This window comes from Girardinichthys multiradiatus, chromosome 9 (assembly GCF_021462225.1).
Source record: "Girardinichthys multiradiatus isolate DD_20200921_A chromosome 9, DD_fGirMul_XY1, whole genome shotgun sequence".
NCBI classification, from domain to species: domain Eukaryota; kingdom Metazoa; phylum Chordata; class Actinopteri; order Cyprinodontiformes; family Goodeidae; genus Girardinichthys; species Girardinichthys multiradiatus.
This window is the reverse complement of record NC_061802.1, coordinates 8,379,601-8,400,859: the sequence shown is the minus strand read 5'-3', so window position 1 is coordinate 8,400,859 and position 21,259 is coordinate 8,379,601. Positions and strand designations below refer to the sequence as shown.

Genomic DNA, 21,259 nt, shown 5'->3' with positions numbered 1-21,259 from the left:
CACCAACATTAGAAAAATTACCAAAAGCTTCAAACATATTTCATACATGCCACACACACTTTAAGTGAATTCAGAAGCTACCTACATTACTTTATTTTACTGTAAAAAAAAAAAAAAAAGTATTTACAGATTAAATGCCGTAGACATTTTTGTCAATTTATGAGATCCATCTATTGTGAGTTAAATGCATGTAAGGACCAATGTTAGGAGTTCCCTTATACCCATTGGAATAATTTGATATGCAATTTCTACAACTGTCTTAGTATGTTTGTAACTTAAATGTCCAAAACCAGGTTCAATAAAAACCAACAGCTTAGCAAGATAGAGTACACAAATTTAATAAAGAAAAGGAAAACTGTCTTTTATTTACTGTACCTTGTGGTATAACAGGTTGCATGAGTCCTGCAGATGAAGCTAACGAATGTGACCCATGAGGGAGAAGTGCTCAGTTTTTTTCAAACAAGGCATAAAAGCTGACAAGATAAAAGATTTAATTTAACTTCACTGAATGTCAAATGAAACACAACAATAATATGAAATAAATTATTACTAGTAAAACGTTTCTAAACAAGCATCAGAGAGTCTTCTTCTAGACATCCTAATGACTGCAGTAGGTCTAAGGAATTTCAGCTTTACGTGCTGGGTAAACTGGCCTCCGCACAGTTATAGATCCAATCCTGCTTCTCATTAATGGGTAGCATGTGCTGGCACACCTACAGGAAAAACAACATGTTTGTATTAGAATCCACGACAAAATGTTATCATATAATGTGCTGTGGTACCATATTAAGCTGCCGTAACAGCAGAGCTGGTTTTCTTTTCATTACCTCCGCCAAGGAGGTTATGTTTTCAGTTTAGTTTGTTCGACTATGTGTATGTGTTTGAGTGTTACCAAATTTATGGAAAGTTTTCCACCAGTGGTGTGTCTTAGCCCAACGAAGAATCCATTAAATATTGTTGGTGATCCGGATCATGACCTGGATCCAGGATTTTGTTTTTCTATGGCATCAGTGATTCTACATTGAGTGGTGGAGGTATGCAGTCTCTGACTGTCTTGGTTTTCTTAGGTTTCTGTGGGTGTGTTCAGGGGTTCACACATTGTTCATCTCTAAAACGCCATACTTTTTCAAACCCCACTTTCCAGAGTACTCAATCTCTTTTAACCCATTTTAAAAGTACATACATAAAACATACATTCCAATCAATCTATTCTACGGTGGTCAGGGTTTTAATATGGAACAAGGAAGGAACAGAGATGAAAGATGGATGGGTGGGTGGATAGGGAACATTTGGTTGGTAGATTGGAAAGAAAATAAATTCTCGGGGTACAAAAATTGCATTTTTATTCACCCTTTTGAAGGAGTTTGTCATTTAGCAACTAGTTGCCAATGTGAAAGAAAAATGAACGTATCTCCTTAATTTTATTGTGGTAAAAAGAAACATTAAAATTTATTACCCCATAATGTCACAGCACTATTAAGCACTCATACTGGAACTATTGCAGAGAAAATTTGTTTTTCCACAATCTGCATCTTTTATTCAAGAAAGATTTAAAAGGTTGCATTTATAGATTTTATGAATAAGAGTTCTCACATTTATGCAAAAAATTGTTTTTCTTTATATTTTCACAGATTAAATTCCTGAATGTGTGGAAAGAGTTAAATATAGCAAGACCACTACAAGTGAACGCTTAAAATGTGGAAAGAAGTAATTATAGATAAGAACTCATCAGCTTTTAAAATGTTAAACTTACTTACAATTTTGTATTTCTGTTTATTGTATATTGTACAATTTTTAGGCTATTTAACAGAACTGTACACATGTGAACATCCTGCAAAGTACTCTAGCTTGCCCCTGTTGTAGTTCCTATGTTTACTTACAGGACTTGGACAATGAAACTGAAACACCTGTCATTTTAGTGTGGGAGGTTTCATGGCTAAATTGGACCAGCCTGGTAGCCAGTCTTCATTGATTGCACATTGCACCAGTAAGAGCAGAGTGTGAAGGTTCAATTAGCAGGGTAAGACCACAGTTTTGCTCAAAATATTGAAATGCACACAACATTATGGGTGACAAACCAGAGTTCAAAAGAGGACAAATTGTTGGTGCATGTCTTGCTGGCGCATCTGTGACCAAGACAGCAAGTCTTTGTAATGTATCAAGAGCCACGGTATCCAGGGTAATGTCAGCATACCACCAAGAAGGATGAACCACATCCAACAGGATTAACTGTGGACGCAAGAGGAAGCTGTCTGAAAGGGATGTTCAGGTGCTAACCCGGATTGTATCCAAAAAACATAAAACCACGGCTGCCCAAATCACGGCAGAATTAAATGTGCACCTCAACTCTCCTGTTTCCACCAGAACTGTCCGTCAGAAGCTCCACAGGGTCAATATACACGGCCGGGCTGCTATAGCCAAACATTTGGTCACTCATGCCAATGCCAGACGTCGGTTTAAATGGTGCAAGGAGCGCAAATCTTGGTCTGTGGACAATGTGAAACATGTATTGTTCTCTGATGAGTCCACCTTTACTGTTTTCCCCACATCCGGGATAATTACGTTGTGGAGAAGCCCCAAAGAAGCGTACCACCCAGACTGTTGGATGCCCAGAGTGAAGCATGGGGGTGGATCATGGCATTCCCTTGGCCTGTTGGGACCCAGCCATGGAAACAACATTAAAACTCCAGTACACACTTTTCTGGAACTTTCAAAATAAATAGCATTTAACTGACTTCCAGCAACTGAGAAAAGGGGGGTAACAGCAGACTTCCCATGATGCCACTGTCTGAATAAGAGCATCCCCTCTCCAACAAGCCGACCTCTTCCACCGGTGATCATCGGGAAAGGAGGGGAGAAGCGTGCTGATGTCTCTGCTGGCAAACAGACATAAACTCTTCAACTGGATCCAAGGATGTCATACGATCATCGATCATATGCAAAGTTAAGTATGAATGAAATACTGTCTGTGTATCCGGTATTTTCATTCATGAACGGGGAAATTAAGGTGTAAGAATTGCTTACTTTTTCCTCTGAGACTTGCAGAAGCAAACTGTCCCAGAGAAGTTCCCTACAGAGAAGCGGCCTCTATGAAGCCGAGCGGAGCGGTCTCCCAGTCTGGAAGGAAGACAGCAGAGACCCCATTACCGTGGTAACGGTAACGTGCAGTGTGGTTAGCGGACAGAACGAGCCATCTTTCATCCACAGCTACGGAGGTTAGCTAGAAGCTAACCACTTGTGCACAGACCGGCCGACAGAACAGCCGCCACTCCCTACAGCTAAGGAGGTTAGCTGTAGCTAACCGTTTAAAGACTGTGGACATTTCTTCAAACTTCTCTGCCTTGGACAACGTTCCTCACCACAGTTCATGAGGTTAAGTGTTTGGGCAGAATAACATAGAAGTGATTTAGATTGAAATGATCTAAACATTTTTCATTTTATGAAGTTTGGTTTTGTTTGTGTTGACCTCAGCTATCTTGGTGCTAGCAGAATATCTGCAGCACACGTGCTCAGGTTGTGTTCTTTGTGTGTTTTTAAAGTTAAGACACACTTTATTAAAGGGTGATTTTAAACAGAAGATTGATCATAATGCGCCGTCCGCACTTATGCATTTTAACCCTTTTATTAACGGTATTTTTAAAGGTGTGTGTTTGAATCTGGTGCTAAGCTATCAGCTTCTTTGTTAGCTTAACTGCTAACAGCTAAGGACATGAGCTTGCTGCTAAATAATGTTTACCCCAGAAAGGTTTAGTTTTCCAGTAAATAATAGTTCCCTAAACATCATTTACTAGATTTGATAACTAAGTAAACACCATTAAGCCCCATTTCTCCAGAAATATTTGGCTCTTTCCAAAATATTCCCTTAATAATATTTATTCAAATATTATTTTAATAAATAAAGGCAGCTAATTAGACACCATTGAGAATTAGTCATCCAGAAGGTTGGTTTTATTCAGCAGATCATTCTTAAAACATTATTTTATTAAAATAATATTTTAAGAATGATCTTGCATTTTGAAGGGTTGTCTAAACGTTTGCTGATTATTGCCTAAGTTAGTTCCAAGACTAACTTAACTTCACTTCCAGATTCTTCAAGATAATCCTTGGTTCTCAAACATAAACATTGCATGGTAATGTTGCATCACTCTTTTGGTCATAATTTCCAATCATCTTTAATCAACTTGTTTATATTGTACATAGCCCATTAGTCTTCGTTATTCTTTAATTCTGCTTGGTAGTTTAGTTGGATTGTTTTAGCATAGTAAAGAGTTTGTTAATTGAAATATGTTTGACTTTGAGTTAACTTATTTTTGTCAAATTCTTGTATTTTAAGAAATTGTATGAATTCATTCCATATATGTACAGAGTTTATGCTGTTTAATAATGTCAGAGCTCGTCTCACACCTTTCTATTTTGTCCTAATACCATCGCCTTACTGGGCTGGTATTTACAGGACAACCCTTAACAGACCGAAATATTATTTGATAAAATATTAATATAAATATTAAATAATATTCTCAGATTAATAATCACAACAGGCCCAATACTTGTGCTAGATGGGCGCGTCACTGCCAAGGACTACCGAACCATTCTTGAGGACCATGTGCATCCAATGGTTCAAACATTGTATCCTGAAGGCGGTGCCGTGTATCAGGATGACAATGCACCAATACACACAGCAAGACTGGTGAAAGATTGGTTTGATGAACATGAAAGTGAAGTTGAACATCTCCCATGGCCTGCACAGTCACCAGATCTAGATATTATTGAGCCACTTTGGGGTGTTTTGGAGGAGCGAGTCAGGAAACGTTTTCCTCCATCAGTATCATGTAGTGACCTGGCCACTATCCTGCAAGAAGAATGGCTTAAAATCCCTCTGACCTCTGTGCAGGACTTGTATGTCATTCCCAAGACAAATTGACGCTGTATTGGCCGCAAAAGGAGGCCCTACACCATACTAATAAATTAATGTGGTCTAAAACCAGGTGTTTCAGTTTCATTGTCCAACCCCTGTAGATGTCACCTGACCATGCTGCTAAAATGAAGCAATTACAACAACAGAAACACAAGGTGGAGAAAACACTAGCTTCACTACTAAAGCAGTGATCCTAAGAATTGTTTTCACCATTTTGGTCCTGGCTGGAACTTCTACAGCAAACACGGTCATCCCTCTGCTGCTGCAACAGTTCCTGCTCTGTTCGTTGTTTACATGAACCGTCACCTTCTGATTGGCCTGCAGAACAGAAAGCAGTCCTTAACTTTCTCCAGTTTAAATCTGTAAATATGCAGAAATTAGTTTAAGAAGATAAATGTGGATGACAGAAACTAAGAGTTTTACACAAATTCATCTTTGGATAAGGAAGTAAACTACCTTCTCTGCTTAGCTGTGCTCTGGGCCACTCAGCCATTCTTTCAGCCTGGCTTTTGTTGCCAGGAGAATGGGTACCCCTGCTGCATATCAATGATGCTAAATTGAATAGACTCCAGTGGTTACAGATAGCATTGACTGAAATCCTGGGAAATGTAGTTCATATAACTCTTAATGCTCACCCAACAGAGGTCAATGGGTTACAGAAAACATATTAAAAACATACACATTCTGAAAAGAACCAGGTGCACAAGTTCGAATTTAATGGTAAACCGCCTGCGCTTGTATAGCGCTTGATCAGGTCCAAGGACCGCAAAGCACTTCATGCTACAATCAGTCATTCACCCATTCATACACACATTCACACACTGACAGTGGTAAGCTACATTGTAGCCACAGCTGGCCTGGGGCAGACTGACAAAAATGAGGCTGCCCAACTATCGGCACCACCGAGCACTCTGACCACCATCAGCAGGAAAGGCGGGTGAAGTGTCTTGCCCAAGGACACAATGACTGAGACACGTAAGTTCAAACTGGCAACCCACCGGTTACAAGACAAACCCCTACCACCGTCTCTAATCTACGCAGGGCTACAATATACATAAAGGCTCAAATATATACATACACCCTTACTAATATTTGGATAAATGTCTCTGACCCTGTTGTAGAAAAAACAACTTCCTTACAACCATCTTCAAGCTTCACGTATAATTCTGTCTGGCTATAATTCACCAGTGCCACTGGTTGCGAAACAGACCCTCAGCATCATGCTACCACTATCATGCCTGACAGTTTGAACAATGTTCTGAAGTTAAAACCTCACATTAGCTACTCAAACATAATTCTCATTGTGGATAAAAAGCTCACTTTATTTTGTCTGACCATGAAACTTTTCTCCAGAGAAAATCTGGCTTGACCAAGTGGGCAGCTGCAAATTACAGACAAGCATGGAGGCGTTGATTCTGGAGCGGGTCCTTCTTTCTTGGTAGTACCCTCTGAGCCTATGTTCAACTCTCCCTTCACTATGGACAGGGGCACTGGTGTCAGCTTCGGTCAGATTGAAACCTGGACACAAATGGATGTTCCATCAGATGGATAAAGCCGGCTAACATTAGGTTCGCGGAATGGCCCCGAGCTCACATCTAATGAAAAGTTACCGAACATGTGTCAAAGTTGACTCTCAAAAAGTAAATCGCCCAAATTAGATGAGCTCTATCATTTCTGGGGAAAGATCCAGCCAGAACTACGGCAGAACCCTGTTGATGTCTACAAAACGTGTGGGATTTCTCTTCAACTTGCTAAGAGACATTGAAACAAATATTGCTGGTGTATGATTCTAAAAAACATAACATTCATGCCCATCATGAGTGAATGAAAACCTGTAACCGGTACAGTACCACCCACGCAGCTGGATAAGTGTAAATGAAGTCTGTGGTCCACCTTGTTGGCTATGAGGGAGGAAATCCGGTGGTCTTCTCTGTAGGTGTAGATAAAGACGTTGCCATGCCCCCGCAGTGCTTTGGCCCCACACCTCGAGGTGATGGACTTCTGGAGAGCTTGGTTCAAAAGCTTGGAGTCCATGCTAAGTGGCTGCATGGACGGCTGAGTGCCTTCACAGTAAACATCTATTTGGAACGGACATGCCTTTCAGAGTAGGAAGAAAGGTTTGTTTAGTTGGTAGACATTCATGCTATAGCACAAACTCAAGTGAGTTGACATTTATGTGTTTGAGTCTAGCTCTGGGTACAACCTACCTCTACTAACTCCAGCATACGATTGTAACCCATAGATTCCAGGGTCACCCACAAGTCTGCGGGGTCTCCATCTTTCTCGGTGGCCTCCATCATGTTCAGCTCCATAAAACCTTGCCGTGTCAGCTGGTTTTTTCTCATATCAAAGTTTTCTGGTCAATATTCATAAGGATGAATTATTAAAACCTTGATGTGCTCAATTGATTTCATGTTGGCATTCTGTTGATGATTACCTTTACACACGGTCCAGGCATCCTTGTCACACTTCTCCCCACTGGCCCTCAGCTCAAAAAAGTTGTACTCCTCCAGGCTTAGCAAGCCGTTACCATCCAGGTCGATCACCTCAAAGATTTCAGACAGCACCTCCCTGTGGCAAAAACGGAGTATCACAGATGAATGCCCCACATCTTGACTTCATCGTATTTTCCTGTACAAAAAACCTGCATCCATAAAGCCGTTCTCCGTTTAAACTCTGTAGTAGCAACAGATATCAATATCAGATATATATCAATATAGGGAGGTCTACCTCAGCTCGCTGGTGAGGTCTAGTTCTCCCGTGTCAGTCTTGTAGACAAGTTCAACAGATTTATCCGAAAAGTTATTCTTGCTTTGCTTCTTTAGTCTGCAGCCGGTGCTGAAGGGAAGCAGGTGGTATGACCCGGCATTTAGTTCTCCTTTCCAAACATACTTCTGCAAGAGCAAAAGAACATCAACAAATAATCTAACAAGAACAAACAAACAGGGATTATATTAGTTTGTAAGAGCACAGATGTTTTATATAATTACTGACTGACTGACTGAATATAGTGATTAAAGTGCCTTTTTACATACAAACTTACTCCTTTGTCTTTTGATTCGGTGAAACAAACTAAAGCAGAGTCCTCTTTGGTTTCACAAGCTGACATGACAAAAAGAGCTGTGTCCACATTCATCCATGTTGGAGGCTTGTCTGAAAGGGTAAGATAAAGAAATATAACAAGAAATAAAACATTTTTTTACCACAAATTATTTAATTTCACAAAATCCACACATGTAAAGCAGATACAAATGTAATGTGCGGTACCGGGTAAAGTTTCTAGAACCTATGATTTCTTTATATTAAGCTTCCATGGAGTTTTGTTTCTACAAATTTTCAACTATTTAACTAGAGATCCATTTTATTTTCAATAACCAAACCTGCCACAGTTTAAGCATTAAAATGCACATGCAGAAATAAACTGGTGTTCACAAAGAACCATTTAACTTATAGTCAAATGTAATCATTGCAGTTATGTAGTAGCTTGTGACAAAGACACAGTTTCTGTAATCTAGAACAATAAAAGTCAAAGCTAACGCTGCTTAGGTGGCATAAAATACATATATTTTTACCCAACAAAGTGATTCCTAAATTAGCCAAAAATTGGACACCAAGTGCGGTTCACAATTACTGGCACTGGTACCATGGGAAGGAGTTTTCTCCTCGTCCAGCCTTGTTAGTTATAGATCCAGTTGTTTATTTGCTACTCTAACTGTAGATATTTGCAAGGTTAGGTGAGCAGCTATTTTGTTGCAGCCAAGATCAACACACAGTTGCCTTATTTAAAAAGGTATGTTCTACTGTTGTTGTGTCTTTTTAGTTTTGAAGAATGGAAAAAGAAATGCTCTGCGTCATGTCATATACCCCAGGGAAACAGGAAATCATGAAAAATAACTAAAAAGTATAAAAGAATAACAATCTTCAGTAGCATGCATTAGCATATATTTTCTAGGTATTGAGGATAAAAAATTACAAATCAATTTGAATAATAAACTGAATCCAACTGCACTGCTTGACAGCTAGGATTAATTGGAATGTATTTACCAAACTTGAAATCTTTATGATTCGATTGAACTGACATTGTAAAGTGCCTTGAGACAACATGTTGTGAATTGGCGCTATATAAAAAAACAGAATTGAAAAGATGAGAAAAATAGGGGGATGGCGAAAAAATAAGTAAAAAAGCTCCCATTTTTATCTACAGTGGATTAAATGGAATCAGTCGTGAAACAGAATGGAGTCTCAGGATATCTCTCTTTTGTAAATCACATGACTGGTACAAAAAAAATCTATTTATGGGGCATCAAATTCTGTTATCACAATCTGGCAGATCCTTCTTATTTTAGGTTTTAAAAGAGTGTGGAGACAACAAGTATTTGATACGCTTCTTCCACTTAGAAAGCAGGAAGAGGTCTTTAGATTTTATCATAGGTTCTCTTCAACTGTGAATGACAATCTAAAACAAAAATCCAGAAAATCACATTGTGTGATTTTTAAGTAATTCATTTGCATTTTATTGCATAAGTATTTGATACATCAGAAAAACAAAACTTAATATTCTGTACAGAAACCTTTGTTTGCCATATCCAGATATCAGACGTTTCCTGTAGTTCTTGACGAAGTTTGCACACACTGCAGCGGGGATTTTTTGGATCACTCCTCCATACAGATCTTTCCAGATCCTTCAGGTTTCGGGGCTGTCACTGGCCAATATGGACTTTCAGTTCCTTCTGAAGGTTTTCGATTAGGTTCAGATCTGGAGACTGGCTAGGCCACTCCAGGACCTTGAGATGCTTACGGAGCCACTCCTTAGTTGATCCCTGGCTGTGTGCTTTGGATCAATGTCATGCTGGAAGACCTAGCCATGACCCCATCTTTAATGCCCTTACTGAGGGAAGGAGGTTGTTGGCTAAGATCTCCCGATACATGGCCCCATCCCTCCTCCCTTCAATACGGTGTAGTCGTCCTATCCCCTTTGTAGAAAAGCAAAGAATGATATTTCCACCTCCATGTTTTATGGTAGGGATGGTGTTCTTGGGGTTGTACTCATCCTTCTTAATTCAAACAAGGCGAGTGGAGTTTAGACCACAAAGCTCTATATTTGTCTCATCAGACCACTGGACCTTCTCCTGTTCCTCCTCTGGATCATCCAGATGGTCATTGGCAAACTTCAGACGGGCCTGGACATGCGCTGGCTGGAGCAGGGGGATCTTGCGTGCACTGCAGGATTTTAATCCATGGCGACATAGTGTGTTACTAATGGTCTTTGAGACTGTGGTCCCAGCTCTCTTCAGGTCATTGACTAGGTCCTGCTGTGTGGTTCTGGACTGATTCCTCACTTTCCTCATGATTATTGATTCCCCACAAGGTGAGAGGTGTTGCATGGAGCCCCAGACCGAGAGAGATTGACCGTCATATTGAACTTCTTCCATTTTCTTATAATTGCGGCAACAGTTGTTACCTTCTCACCAAGCTGCTTGGCTATTTTCGTGTAGCCAATCCCAGCCTGTGCAGGTCTACTGTTTTATCCCTGATGTCGTCACACGGCTCTATGGTTTTGACCGTTGTGGAGAGGTTGGAGTTTGTTTGACTGAGTGTGTGGACAGGTGTCTTTTATACAGATAACGAGTTCAAACAGGTGCAGTTAATACAGGTAATGAGTGGAGAACAGGTTGGCTTCTTAAAGAAGAACTAACAGGACTATGAGAGCCGGGATTCTTACTGGTTTTTAGGTGATCAAATACTTATGTCATGCAATAAAATGCTAATTAATCACTTAAAAAATCACACAATGTGATTTTCTGAATTTTTGTTTCAGATTCCTTCACTCACAGTCGAAGAGTAACTATGATACAAATCAAAGACTTCCAAATGCGTTGCAAGTGGGAAAACCTGCAAAATCAGCAGTGTATCAAATACTTGTTCTCTCCACTGTAGATAAGGTTCAGTTAAGCTTAGCTTGACTTTTATGACAGGCTGAGTATAACAGCACCTAAAGCTGCTAACTAAAGAACTAAAGCTTAAATAGATTTATTATCGAGTTGTCTGTCGTGTGTAGGCACAACACTCCTGTTACCCGTCTGTTGAACTAAGATGCCTTTTTATGATTCAGTGTTTCATAATCATTATTTAGAAAATGTCAAAAATAGTCAATTTTCACAAATAGTCCAAAAAACATTCAGAAAGCCAAATGAAGCTAAGTGAGGAGTGGCTTAGACTCTACTACGATTTCTGGAAAAGGAATCTTGCAGGTTAAATGTGTGCAAGATTATGCAATACGTTCCCAACTGTACAAAACATATACTACAGTTTTATATTTTCATACAAATAAGGTTAAAACTAACCGGGTCTGTGGCTGAGGCTCAGTGGCTGGATGGTTAGATAGACGCTGGTTGTCTCAGAGAGATGAAGGTGGTACTGCAGAGAGCTAATACTCCCATTATCCTCCACAAAGAAGCAGCCTTTCATATAGCTGTGGTGCCATTCCTGGAATGACAGAAAACATTTCTGCTTGACAAACACAAACGTTTACATTTCTAGGAATGGGTGTGTGGTTGGCAAACCAGGGGAACAATCAGAGAAACATGGTCGTCTCCATTTTGAGGCCTTGATAACACTTATTAAACATTAAATCTTGTATCGATCTTGAAACGTTTTTGTGTTTGTGGCCTTGGCTCAGATCCTGACAAAATTACACCCCTGTTTTATCTCTGACAGCAAAATTCATTTATTCAGTCAACAGAAACCAAAACTAATTAAGAGTTCCTATTAAAAGTAGGATGGCTCTTGTGACAGGGGAAGTACATTTTGGCATAAATAAGCTGAAGAAGCTCAGTTGATTAACAGAGACTACCACAGTTATAATTACCACTCCAATCTTCAGAGGGAAAATTCATTGCAGCATTTTTTAATTTTAGCTCAGCAGCGTGAAACATATGCTATACTAGTACTGCTCCAGAAGAGGGCAGGAGTGTCACACAGTGTGTCTGCAGAGGGCTGAGGCAAATCTCCCTCCTGGACCTGATTGGGGCAAATTGGAGTCCATTTAACCTTGATAAATACGGCCTCTTCAATCTTGAGCGAACAGTCATTCAAAACTGTTCAGGGACTACTTTGGCGATATTTATGAATTCTAATATTTCTCACATCTTGCAGTCCCGTTGTTGCTTTGTCTGGCTACACAACCGAAATTAGGTAATAATTTGAAATTGAATTGGAACATCAACACAAGGAAGTTTTCATTCCCCTCATTGGAGACACATTAAATGAAAACACAGTTGGTGTGGACACACAGTAAGAGGACACTGAGGACCGAGCAGGTCTGGAATAGGCTATATATCTTTTTAGTGGATAAATAAATCACCAAGTTAAACAAAGAAAGTACCATAAAGACGGAGCATGCCACTCCTTTAGAGAAAAGCCATTTTCTCTGAGTATTTATTTTGGGCAGTGAGAGGCATAAAAGATCAAACCATAACACTTCGGTGGTTTGTCCAGACAATATTAAATGAGGGAAAATGCCATGGGCACCCATCCACTGGTTAAGGACATCAGAATTAATGCCTCCATAGAGAGAGGGTCAGCCTGCAGACTAATACAGGCTCTGTCACCTGCTCCAGCCACAGGTCTGATTTAGTGTCTCACAGGGTCGCAGGACACCACACACACACACACACACACACACAATTAAACATTCTTTATTCTCTTCCTACTTTTATCTACATATAAAAAGCTATAGCAAAAAAAGACTAATGATTACTATGTAGATTTCTGTGTACAAGGACAAATTTATATATCAGAAGATGCAACAATACATGCATACCGACACAGCTCCACATCTGTCCTCCATCAGCTGCAGTTATTAGCCGGTGGCAATATAGGGAGGGAGCCACTACAGGGAGCAGAAGTTCCCCTTCGAGGTACTCTCTGGACACACATTCTGTTACCCTTAATGATGTCTGGCCGTTTCCAATCTCAACACAGTGCTCAGACCCGTCCTGTTCTGTTTATTTATTTACGGTTTTTTTTCCCTTTGCTGTAAAGCAAACCAGCCAGGGTTAAGCCCAAAAGAGTGAAAACAAAGAGCGCCAGATCAATACAGTGTATATCTATCCACCCCAGGCTATATTCAGCCATCGAAGCCACTGCATGGCAGCGCTAGGTCCTCCTTATACTGACGTCCTCCACAGAAACAAAAAGATATCCAGTTATTCAGCAAACATACAAAATGTACATATTTAGAAATTATAATAAACCACAATAGCACTGTATACACAGTTAGAGCTTAATAAATAAAAATATGATTGAAATATTAATTTATTTCAGTAATTTGATTTTTAAAATGGGTAACTAATAGTATTTAGATTCATTGCAGAGTACATTAAGCAATTGTTTTGATAAAATGACCTACACAGAAATGATTAGATAAACCAATAAAAACGGGCTTGTATTGCAGAAATATTATGTTATGTTATGCTAGGCCACAAAACATTTGTGCTAAAGAAGGTGGCTGTTCACATAGTGCTGTATCCAAGCATATCAATGAAAAGTGTAGCACAAAGAAACAAACGTGCTAAAGAAAACACAACAGCAATAGGGATAACAGCAGCTTTGAGAGGATTGTGAAGCAAAGCACATTCAAGAGTTTGGGGGAGATTCACAAGGTGTGGACTGCAGCTGGAGTCAGAACTTCAACAGCAAGCACACACACACAGATCCAGAACTCTCCTTGTGTTAAGCAATTCCCGAGACAGAGACAACAGCAGTAGCTTCCTACCTGGGCTAAGGAGACAAAGGCGACTGTGGTCTTGGTCCACTGTGTTTAATCAAGCTCAAATTCAGCAGTCCCACGTTTTTTACTAGGAACACTTATGCTTCCCTCTGCTGACAGGCTTTATAGAGATGCTGATTTCAAACACCATATATACCCCACATATGAGCCACTGCCAACTTGTTTGAACATTCTATGAAATATTGTAGCAATTATCCAATAATAATGCCAATTATTCTCATCTTACACTATGCAGAGGCTCTGTCAGGACAAATGATTCAGTCACCTCAGCATGCTTAATGCTATTTGACCACTTGGTGGTGCACATAAGCAGTATAAATAGCACTGAACTATCAGTCCAAGACTGCAAGCTGATCCCTAGGTGTGGAGAACAAGAAAAACAGGACATTTGGTTTCAGCAAAAAGCGACACACTCTGTCCTGTCGTAGCAGTAGCCGGCAACCCAAAACAGACACGCACAATTTACAGGACCTCGGGTTCCCCATTTCTGTACGTTTTGAACAAGTTAATGCTTATTTACATTATTGTAGTATTAACAGCTTCAGTTACCTGTAAACCTGGAGGTTCTAGAACTTTGCCCGCCTTACTGCTGCTGGATGTCATTGTGATTGAGTTTGACAGGGAGGACCGTCTGCTGCGAGCCGAAGGACGAGAGGAGGACTGGCTGTCTGAGAAACACACACACAGCAGTTAGAGGAACACTCAACATTTAAAATGACTAATTTACAGAATAACTGAGGGAAAGTAGGGAAAGTCCAGCACTCTTTGCATTATAATCTGCCTTCTTAAGAGTCTGGTTGTACAAGTGTCAATGCAGACTTGGTTTTGGGTTCTGAGAAAGTGCAATCTCGAGATCAAGCTCCCTGTAATTAATTATGTTGCCATATTAAGATCACTAAAGGCAACCCTTCAAATTCATTTTCTTGCTTAACTTTTTTCCTTGAACACTAACTGAGAGCAGAACATACATTTTACTTTTATGAAGGGGCTGATTGTTTCCAAACATAGAAATCAGGATGATTAGAAAAATGAAAAGTTACTTAGACACAGAAATAAATAAATCCACTGTAAATATATTTAACCATGGTTATATTTTAGATCTATGTCGTGTTCTAACCAAGAGAGTAAAAATAAAGCTCTTTTTTGAAAGATTTTTTCAAACAAATCAGTCAAATTACCAATTTACAGTAGAGGCAAATTCCTTTACAGTCAAGTGTTAACCTAAATGAAAGTAAAATTAAATCAAACCAAAACAGCATTGAGGCTTCAAAATAACCCATTTGACATGTGTGATCATACAGCATCTCAGGTCTAAGCCTTGTTAAAACGCAACAGGTATAAATCAATACATGGGAGCGGCACAATAACGTGATAATCCTGACTACTACATGGGAGCTCATTTGTTTTTGCAGTGGTGGCTGGCTGCTCCTCCTCTCTAATCCCTCATCACCTCCCCAGTGAGAAGTGGTGGAATCCTCCCCAAATCAATAACAAGAACATGGACTGACCACTTAAATCAACCCCATCTATCTTACCGACGTAGGCCTCTCACTCGCCTTATCTTCCTGGAGCTCCGCCCTTCTAATCCTTTCTTCTACAGTTGGGTTCAAAATTTTAAAAACACACATCCTTTTTCAAGACCTACAGAAAATGTACAGATACCTTATCACTGTCAAGCAAAAACATTACGTTGACTGAATCCAAGTGGTTTCAGGCCAAAGTGAGTTTTTGTCAATCTTCTAATGGCTGTAATGATTACCAGAATAGCTGTCTCCTCCCTCTAAACAAGCTGCTCTAATTGTGTGGCTATTATGAAATGTGGACTGCCCTAATGGGGTGATTTGTCACACTGGTGCTGAAAAATTGATCAATAAAAGAGCTATGATTTATTAATCAAAACCGATCATAGGGGTGCACTGGGGAGATTTCAGGTAGACCTGTGCTATATCTTCCATTCATACAGTATTTTATACCTTTCTTCACAGTGGAGTCTGATTCTGCATGTTGCGCTACTGATACAGATGACGCTGATGCCACTGAGCTTTTAGGAGGGCTGTACAACTGGCTGCCAAAGTTCTGCCTCTTTAGCTTAGCGTCAGCTTCTAGCTTCTCCAAAGCAGCCGTCTGAGACTGCTCCACTGTAGATACAAGTCGCCTGCAGAACTGACAGCAACAGGAAATGAGTAGTAGGAGAATGATACATGAGCAATGTTAAGAGCCAACAAAGAGGAACATAAATGACTTCAATTTTTTCAGAATGAACAACAAATCAAGACAGATTTGGAACAAACAACAGAGATAAAACTCTGTACAGAAATCTAAATGGTTCAAAGGAATGTAACAAGGCCCGAAAATATTTAAAATATTCATTTCATATTCATTCATTTGCCTTTGTTGCTTTAATTATCCTACAATATAATAAGTGTTAGAAAAATTCAGATTTCTCTTGTCTGAATATACCTCAGCATAGTCCAGTTTGCCATCCCTGTTTATATCTGCCAATGAGAAAACAGCATTCACCTCCTCAGCTGTCATCTTCTCACCTCTCTGCAAGAATAAACACAGTTACAAAAAAAAGTATGACCAAACATGATGTACATACATCTTAGTTAAGTTAACTCAAAAGAGCTCCATTGGCTAGCTGTCCTAGACTGGACTCACCAACCCTTGGGTTCTAAACAGCCATTTTGACTTTGCTGTTACTAAATACAGGGCTTTTTTTATAACATAAGTTCATTCAAGTTCAATTCTTTTTCCTTTTTATTCCAGTGTTTAACATCTAAATAAAAATGTTCAATGTAGATTCAAGGCAGATATTTATAAAGCCCTAACCACTGTATAAGATCCAGTGCTTAGTGTTTAGATACGTAACCTGCAAAAACTGCTGACAAGATGGATGGATGGATGGATGGATTCAATTTTTTGACAATGGGACAGGGAATAAAGTCTAAAAAACAGATATTTTCCCAAACTTTTTTTCCCCAATAGTTCCACCCAGAATAAAAAACTCAAATTCTATACTTTACAAAACTTTCACAGCCTGCATACTAACTACTTAAATAAAATGGTGGCAGTAAAGAACTACAATTTCATCTCTGTTTTCAGGTTTTAGAACAAAAAACAAGTAAATTAATTCCTGTTCTTGTGTGGCACACTCAATTTTTTAAACAAAAATTAGAAATAAAGTACACAGTTTGCAGCCTAATCACAAAAAATGTTTCATTGTCTAGTGGAAATGTTGTGTAGATAGTGCATAAAAAGAGATGGAAGAACAGCTAAAACTAGCCATTCTCATTGCTGAGTTCTATAAAATATTTTGGACCAAAGAGGGATCGTTATGAAGGAGCTGCTGCAAAACAAAACCCCAAGTTAAAGACCCCAGTCCAGGAGAAAGCAAGTATTACAAAATTTAACCAACAAAACTAGAGTTTACTGTTAATAAAATATCCTGTACTTTCCTGAAAATATGTCGTATAAAAAAATCAGACGTTACTTACAGAGGTTAGAGCCTTCTCCAGTACGCTGTGTGTGATGTAGCCGTCACACTTCACGTCCAGTTTTCTGAAAGCCCTCATTAGCTCAGCTTCCTCGGTTTTCCTCTCACATTTCAGAATCTCGCAGAAGTCATCAAAGTTTAGCTTAGATGTTCTAGAAGTCCAGTATTTATTAAGGGTAGCATGGGACGGATTTCTACCAGCCTGCTGGAGAACTAGGCGAGATTAATGGGAAAAACCATGACATCTCGTAGGAAAAAACTCTGATAGAAAGTTAGACACATTGGCTAATTGGTTTGCCATGAAAAGTTTATCCTACGATAGTTTGGCTTTTAATAAGTAAATAGTTAAAACCAAATTATTTTACCCTGGAAGAACACTCAATAGAGACTGAGAACCACCAATGGTACCTACACCACAGTTCAAGATTCATACACCTACAGCAGACAAATCTGAAGCTGATGTGTTTGAAAGAAAGAAAAACTGATAATCTAAATCGGTCAGTCATTTTCTACCACTTATTCCATATCTCCAGCAGTCTATGGGCGAGAAGCAGGGTACACCCTGGACAGGTCGCCAGTCCGTCACAGGGCAACACACAAACAACCAAGCACACACTCATTCATACACCTAAGGGCAATTTAGATTGACCAATTAACCTAACAGGCATGTCTTTGGACTGTGGGAGGAAGCCGGAGTACCCGGTCAGAACCCACGTATGCACGTGGAAAACATGCAAACTCCATGCAGAAAGACCCGCGGCTGGGAATCGAACCCAGGACCTTCTTGCTGCAAGGCAACAGTGCTACCAACTGCACCACCGTGCAGCCCGATTATCTAAATAATTATCTAAATAATTGAATAAATAAAATGAATCAACTATATTGCTGTAGTCTGAGTTATCAAAACTGGTGGTATAGTTTTAGTTTTGTGCTGTCATTGGGTACTTCTTGGTACATCAGCCAATTGCATTTAAGCACCCCCCAGTTGCCATGTTCAGCAGCAGGCAGACTGCCAGAACATGCATTTTTTGGCTGCGTAGATAACTAAAGGAAGCAAAGCTGAAATCATTTATTTCGCACCAAAAAGCCTTGGATCTATCTAAATGGCTCAGTGACTACAGACATAGGAGGACAAATGTCAGGTGATGAATGCAGAAGTGTACAAGAAGAGAAACTTTGACCATGGACGCTGAACTGGCTAATTTTCTCAAGAACAACTTTACTATTTAGGATTAAGGTTGGCAATTTAATGAACTTTCTGTGGCTTTCTTAATTGAACCATTAGTTAACCCATCAGGTAAACGAGAGATGTTTATAACCGAGAACAAATACTTGCCATGCTTTATAAAGGAACACCAGTAAAACAAGCTTATGATATCTGGTTAATTAGTCAGGCTATCTGCAGTTTTAGCTAGCCTGCAGTCAGCTACTTAACCAAAATGCTGCTTGTATTACAGCATTTTCTTAGAATGCTGGGTGGTACTTCTTTAGTTTCCAAATATGGTTGTCTCTTTTGTGCAACCGTAAATATTTACAAACTGGCGAATTTGCCTTTCTTGCAAGTGCAGAAAAGTCTAGTAGGTCTTTTTCAGCCAGCTGACCAGCAGCGTGAAGCAACAGGTGCGGAGGGAAGCATTGTTTTACTCTATCAAGTTGGAAAAAACATTTTCTAGGATGTCATTGTGAAAGGACGGCCTGACAGAAGATTTTAGAAGCTTTAAACCTTGATATATTTTGATACCAGTTTGTAGCTAAACCTAGTGACTGATTTTACACAGAAGTCAGAATGGGAGCTAGTTTATTAATTTAGAACTGTATTTTATACATTTTTACTTGGAATTTAGCTTAACCAGAGCTTGTAATGCAATGTCTGGATAAGCAGACAATAGTGTTATTCTATTCAACATTTAACTTTAACTTGAAAATGTTCGTGCATTTTCGACATGATTGTAGTATTCTTGATTTAAAAAAAATTGACATCATTACAGGTATGCTTCTACATTTAAAGACTTACATACTTAATGGAGAATAGAGATGGCTGACTGAGACCTAGATCGACCATGGTCAGAGTTTATAAGACGCATCTATTCTGACTTCAGGTAAAAAGGTGCATTGAAGTAAACATCGGCTCCACTATCGATTTTCACACGTGTAAAAATGCAATGTTGAGCAGCAAATCAACAAGTACTTCAAAAGCGTTTCTTACCCCGACATAACTGCTGCTTTGAAGAAATATTTGCCAAACTTGATCGAAACACAGCAAGATAAGCAGCTCGACATTGCATGTAAAAATCCTCATCTTCATCGGAGGGACGAGATGGTTCCTGAAAAGACATTTTGTACGGAAAAAACAATATGGCTACCGTTCGCTGTGTCTGTCCGCCATACAGTAAACCGAGAACAGACCGGCTACTATTAGTTTGAACTGTTACATCTGCCTGTTTGTTGATAAATGTGATACATACATAGTTGCTATCGCTGGGACTGTTGCTAAGGAAACAAAAACTCCACGGTGCGCTTCAAATAGGACACGGTGGAAACAACGAAAAAGAAGACGTTCCTCCTAAATTAATAAAATAACGTGTCCTCGACAAAATAAACCCAATTTAAAGTTCGCGTGTTTGGCCAAATTATATGGCGAAAGAGTTTAATAAAACGATACTAGTGCAATACAATACAGCGCTCTACAATAACCTTATTTGTAAAGCCCTTTAAAAACAACACCGTTAATCAAAGTGCTGTACACCTCAAATAAAACACGAGATAAAACACACACACAATTCCGAAACAATAAAATCAAATAAACACAGTCAAAGCAATAAAACAGTTAAGGTCATAAAGCAATGAAAACAATAAAAGGCAACATCTCAAACCGAAATAAAAGCTAAAGAGAAAAACATTGTTTTAAGAGATGATTTAAAAAACAGGAAATGAGTCGGATTGTCTTATCCGCAAAGGTAGGTCGTTTCACAGTTTGGGGGCAGCGACTGAAAACGCTCGGTTAACCTCCTCTTTGAGTACAACTGGCTCAGCCCGCATACAGTAGTCTAAACGATTTGGATTAAATCATGGATTAAAGTCTCAAAATGCTGCCGTGACAGGAATGGTTCAACCTTGGTCATTTGTCCTAAATACAAAAGGTGAACTTGACCACTGATTTGACCCGGGCATCAGACTTAAGGTCACTGTCCTGCGTCACACCCAGGTTCATCGCTGTTTGAGTCAGTTGTTGTTTTAAAAGACCCAGATCAGGACAAGCTTTGGAACTGGGCTCAATCAACACGACCTCAGTCACCGGACTAGCTGGCTTTTTACGGGAACCTTTTGTGTCTTGTTTAAAATACAAATTTTAATGACCTGTTCAAAATAGTGTCAGCACATCAGAACATGTAGGCCTCAAATTACATTTTTCATTTGGAGTTTATTATCATTATTTGCTTTACAAATAAAACCTAAAAAAAATGTTATGCATCATTAGCTGACCACCCTCAGCAACACTTTTTAGAACCCCTGCTTGGTGCAATTACATCAAGTATTTTGATGTGTCTACCACCTTGGCACATTTAGAGACTGAAATTTTGCCTATTTGTATTTGCAAAGAAGCTCAAGCTTAGTCTGACTGGTTGAAGAGCAAGGCCTGAACAAGGTACAGCTAGTTTTATGTCTAGCCAGAAATTCTCAATTAGATTTAGGTCTGGACTTTGACTTTGCAAGAATAAAAAATGAAAATACTTTAGTCTAAACCACACCATTGCAGCTTTGGCTGTATATTTAGTGTTGTCATTCTGCTGGAAGGTGAACCTCCACCGCAATCTAAAGTATTTTCATTTCTGGACTGCCTTGTATTTAACTTTATCCATCTTCCCATAAACTCTGTCCAGCTTCCCTTTAACTGCGGACGAACAGCTATATTTGTTAAATCCACGACTAATAGTTGTCCTATTGACAGATTCTCAACCTGAACATCTTTGCTACTCCTCCAGAGTTACTGTTGGCCATGTCTTGGTGGGTTCGTATCTGTGCCATACTATTTCCATTTTCAGATGATGGATTGAAC

General features: G+C 39.4%; 1 protein-coding gene across 6 annotated transcripts; it reads right to left on the bottom strand.

The window, feature by feature from the left end:
- Window positions 1-322: 322 nt before the first annotated feature.
- efcab7 (EF-hand calcium binding domain 7) lies at window positions 323-20,342 on the bottom strand. 6 transcript variants are annotated; one of them, XR_007039807.1, is made up of 14 exons: window positions 19,409-20,342; window positions 17,204-17,415; window positions 16,167-16,253; window positions 15,680-15,869; window positions 14,256-14,374; window positions 11,260-11,401; window positions 7,959-8,068; window positions 7,646-7,809; window positions 7,353-7,486; window positions 7,123-7,271; window positions 6,809-7,012; window positions 5,372-5,467; window positions 5,126-5,233; window positions 692-713 (listed from the first exon to the last, which is right to left on the bottom strand). XR_007039807.1 is itself a non-coding variant. In XM_047375787.1 (13 exons), the coding sequence occupies exons 1-13, from the start codon at window positions 19,536-19,538 to the stop codon at window positions 633-635; spliced, it is 1,830 nt and encodes a 609-aa protein (XP_047231743.1). In that variant the 5' UTR covers window positions 19,539-19,994; the 3' UTR covers window positions 323-632. The 6 variants fall into 6 exon arrangements, 4 of the variants coding, with proteins under 4 accessions (XP_047231743.1, XP_047231745.1, XP_047231744.1 ...); XM_047375787.1 differs by lacking the exon at window positions 5,372-5,467 and having other exon boundaries at window positions 323-713; window positions 19,409-19,994; XM_047375789.1 differs by lacking the exon at window positions 5,372-5,467 and having other exon boundaries at window positions 323-713; window positions 17,204-17,404; window positions 19,409-19,540.
- Between the last annotated feature and the right edge of the window lie 917 nt (window positions 20,343-21,259).

Excerpts from the sequence above, each read along its gene's own strand:
- efcab7 (XM_047375787.1), bottom strand. The coding sequence starts at position 19,538 with ATGTCTTTTCAGGAACCATCTCGTCCCTCCGATGAAGATGAGGATTTT. Across the intron at positions 14,375-15,679 it reads AGACTCCACTGTGAAGAAAG|ACAGCCAGTCCTCCTCTCGT; the intron begins GTATAAAATACT and ends TGTGTTTCTCAG. Across the intron at positions 5,234-6,808 it reads CCTCCCTCATAGCCAACAAG|GCCAATCAGAAGGTGACGGT; the intron begins GTGGACCACAGA and ends TCTGTTCTGCAG.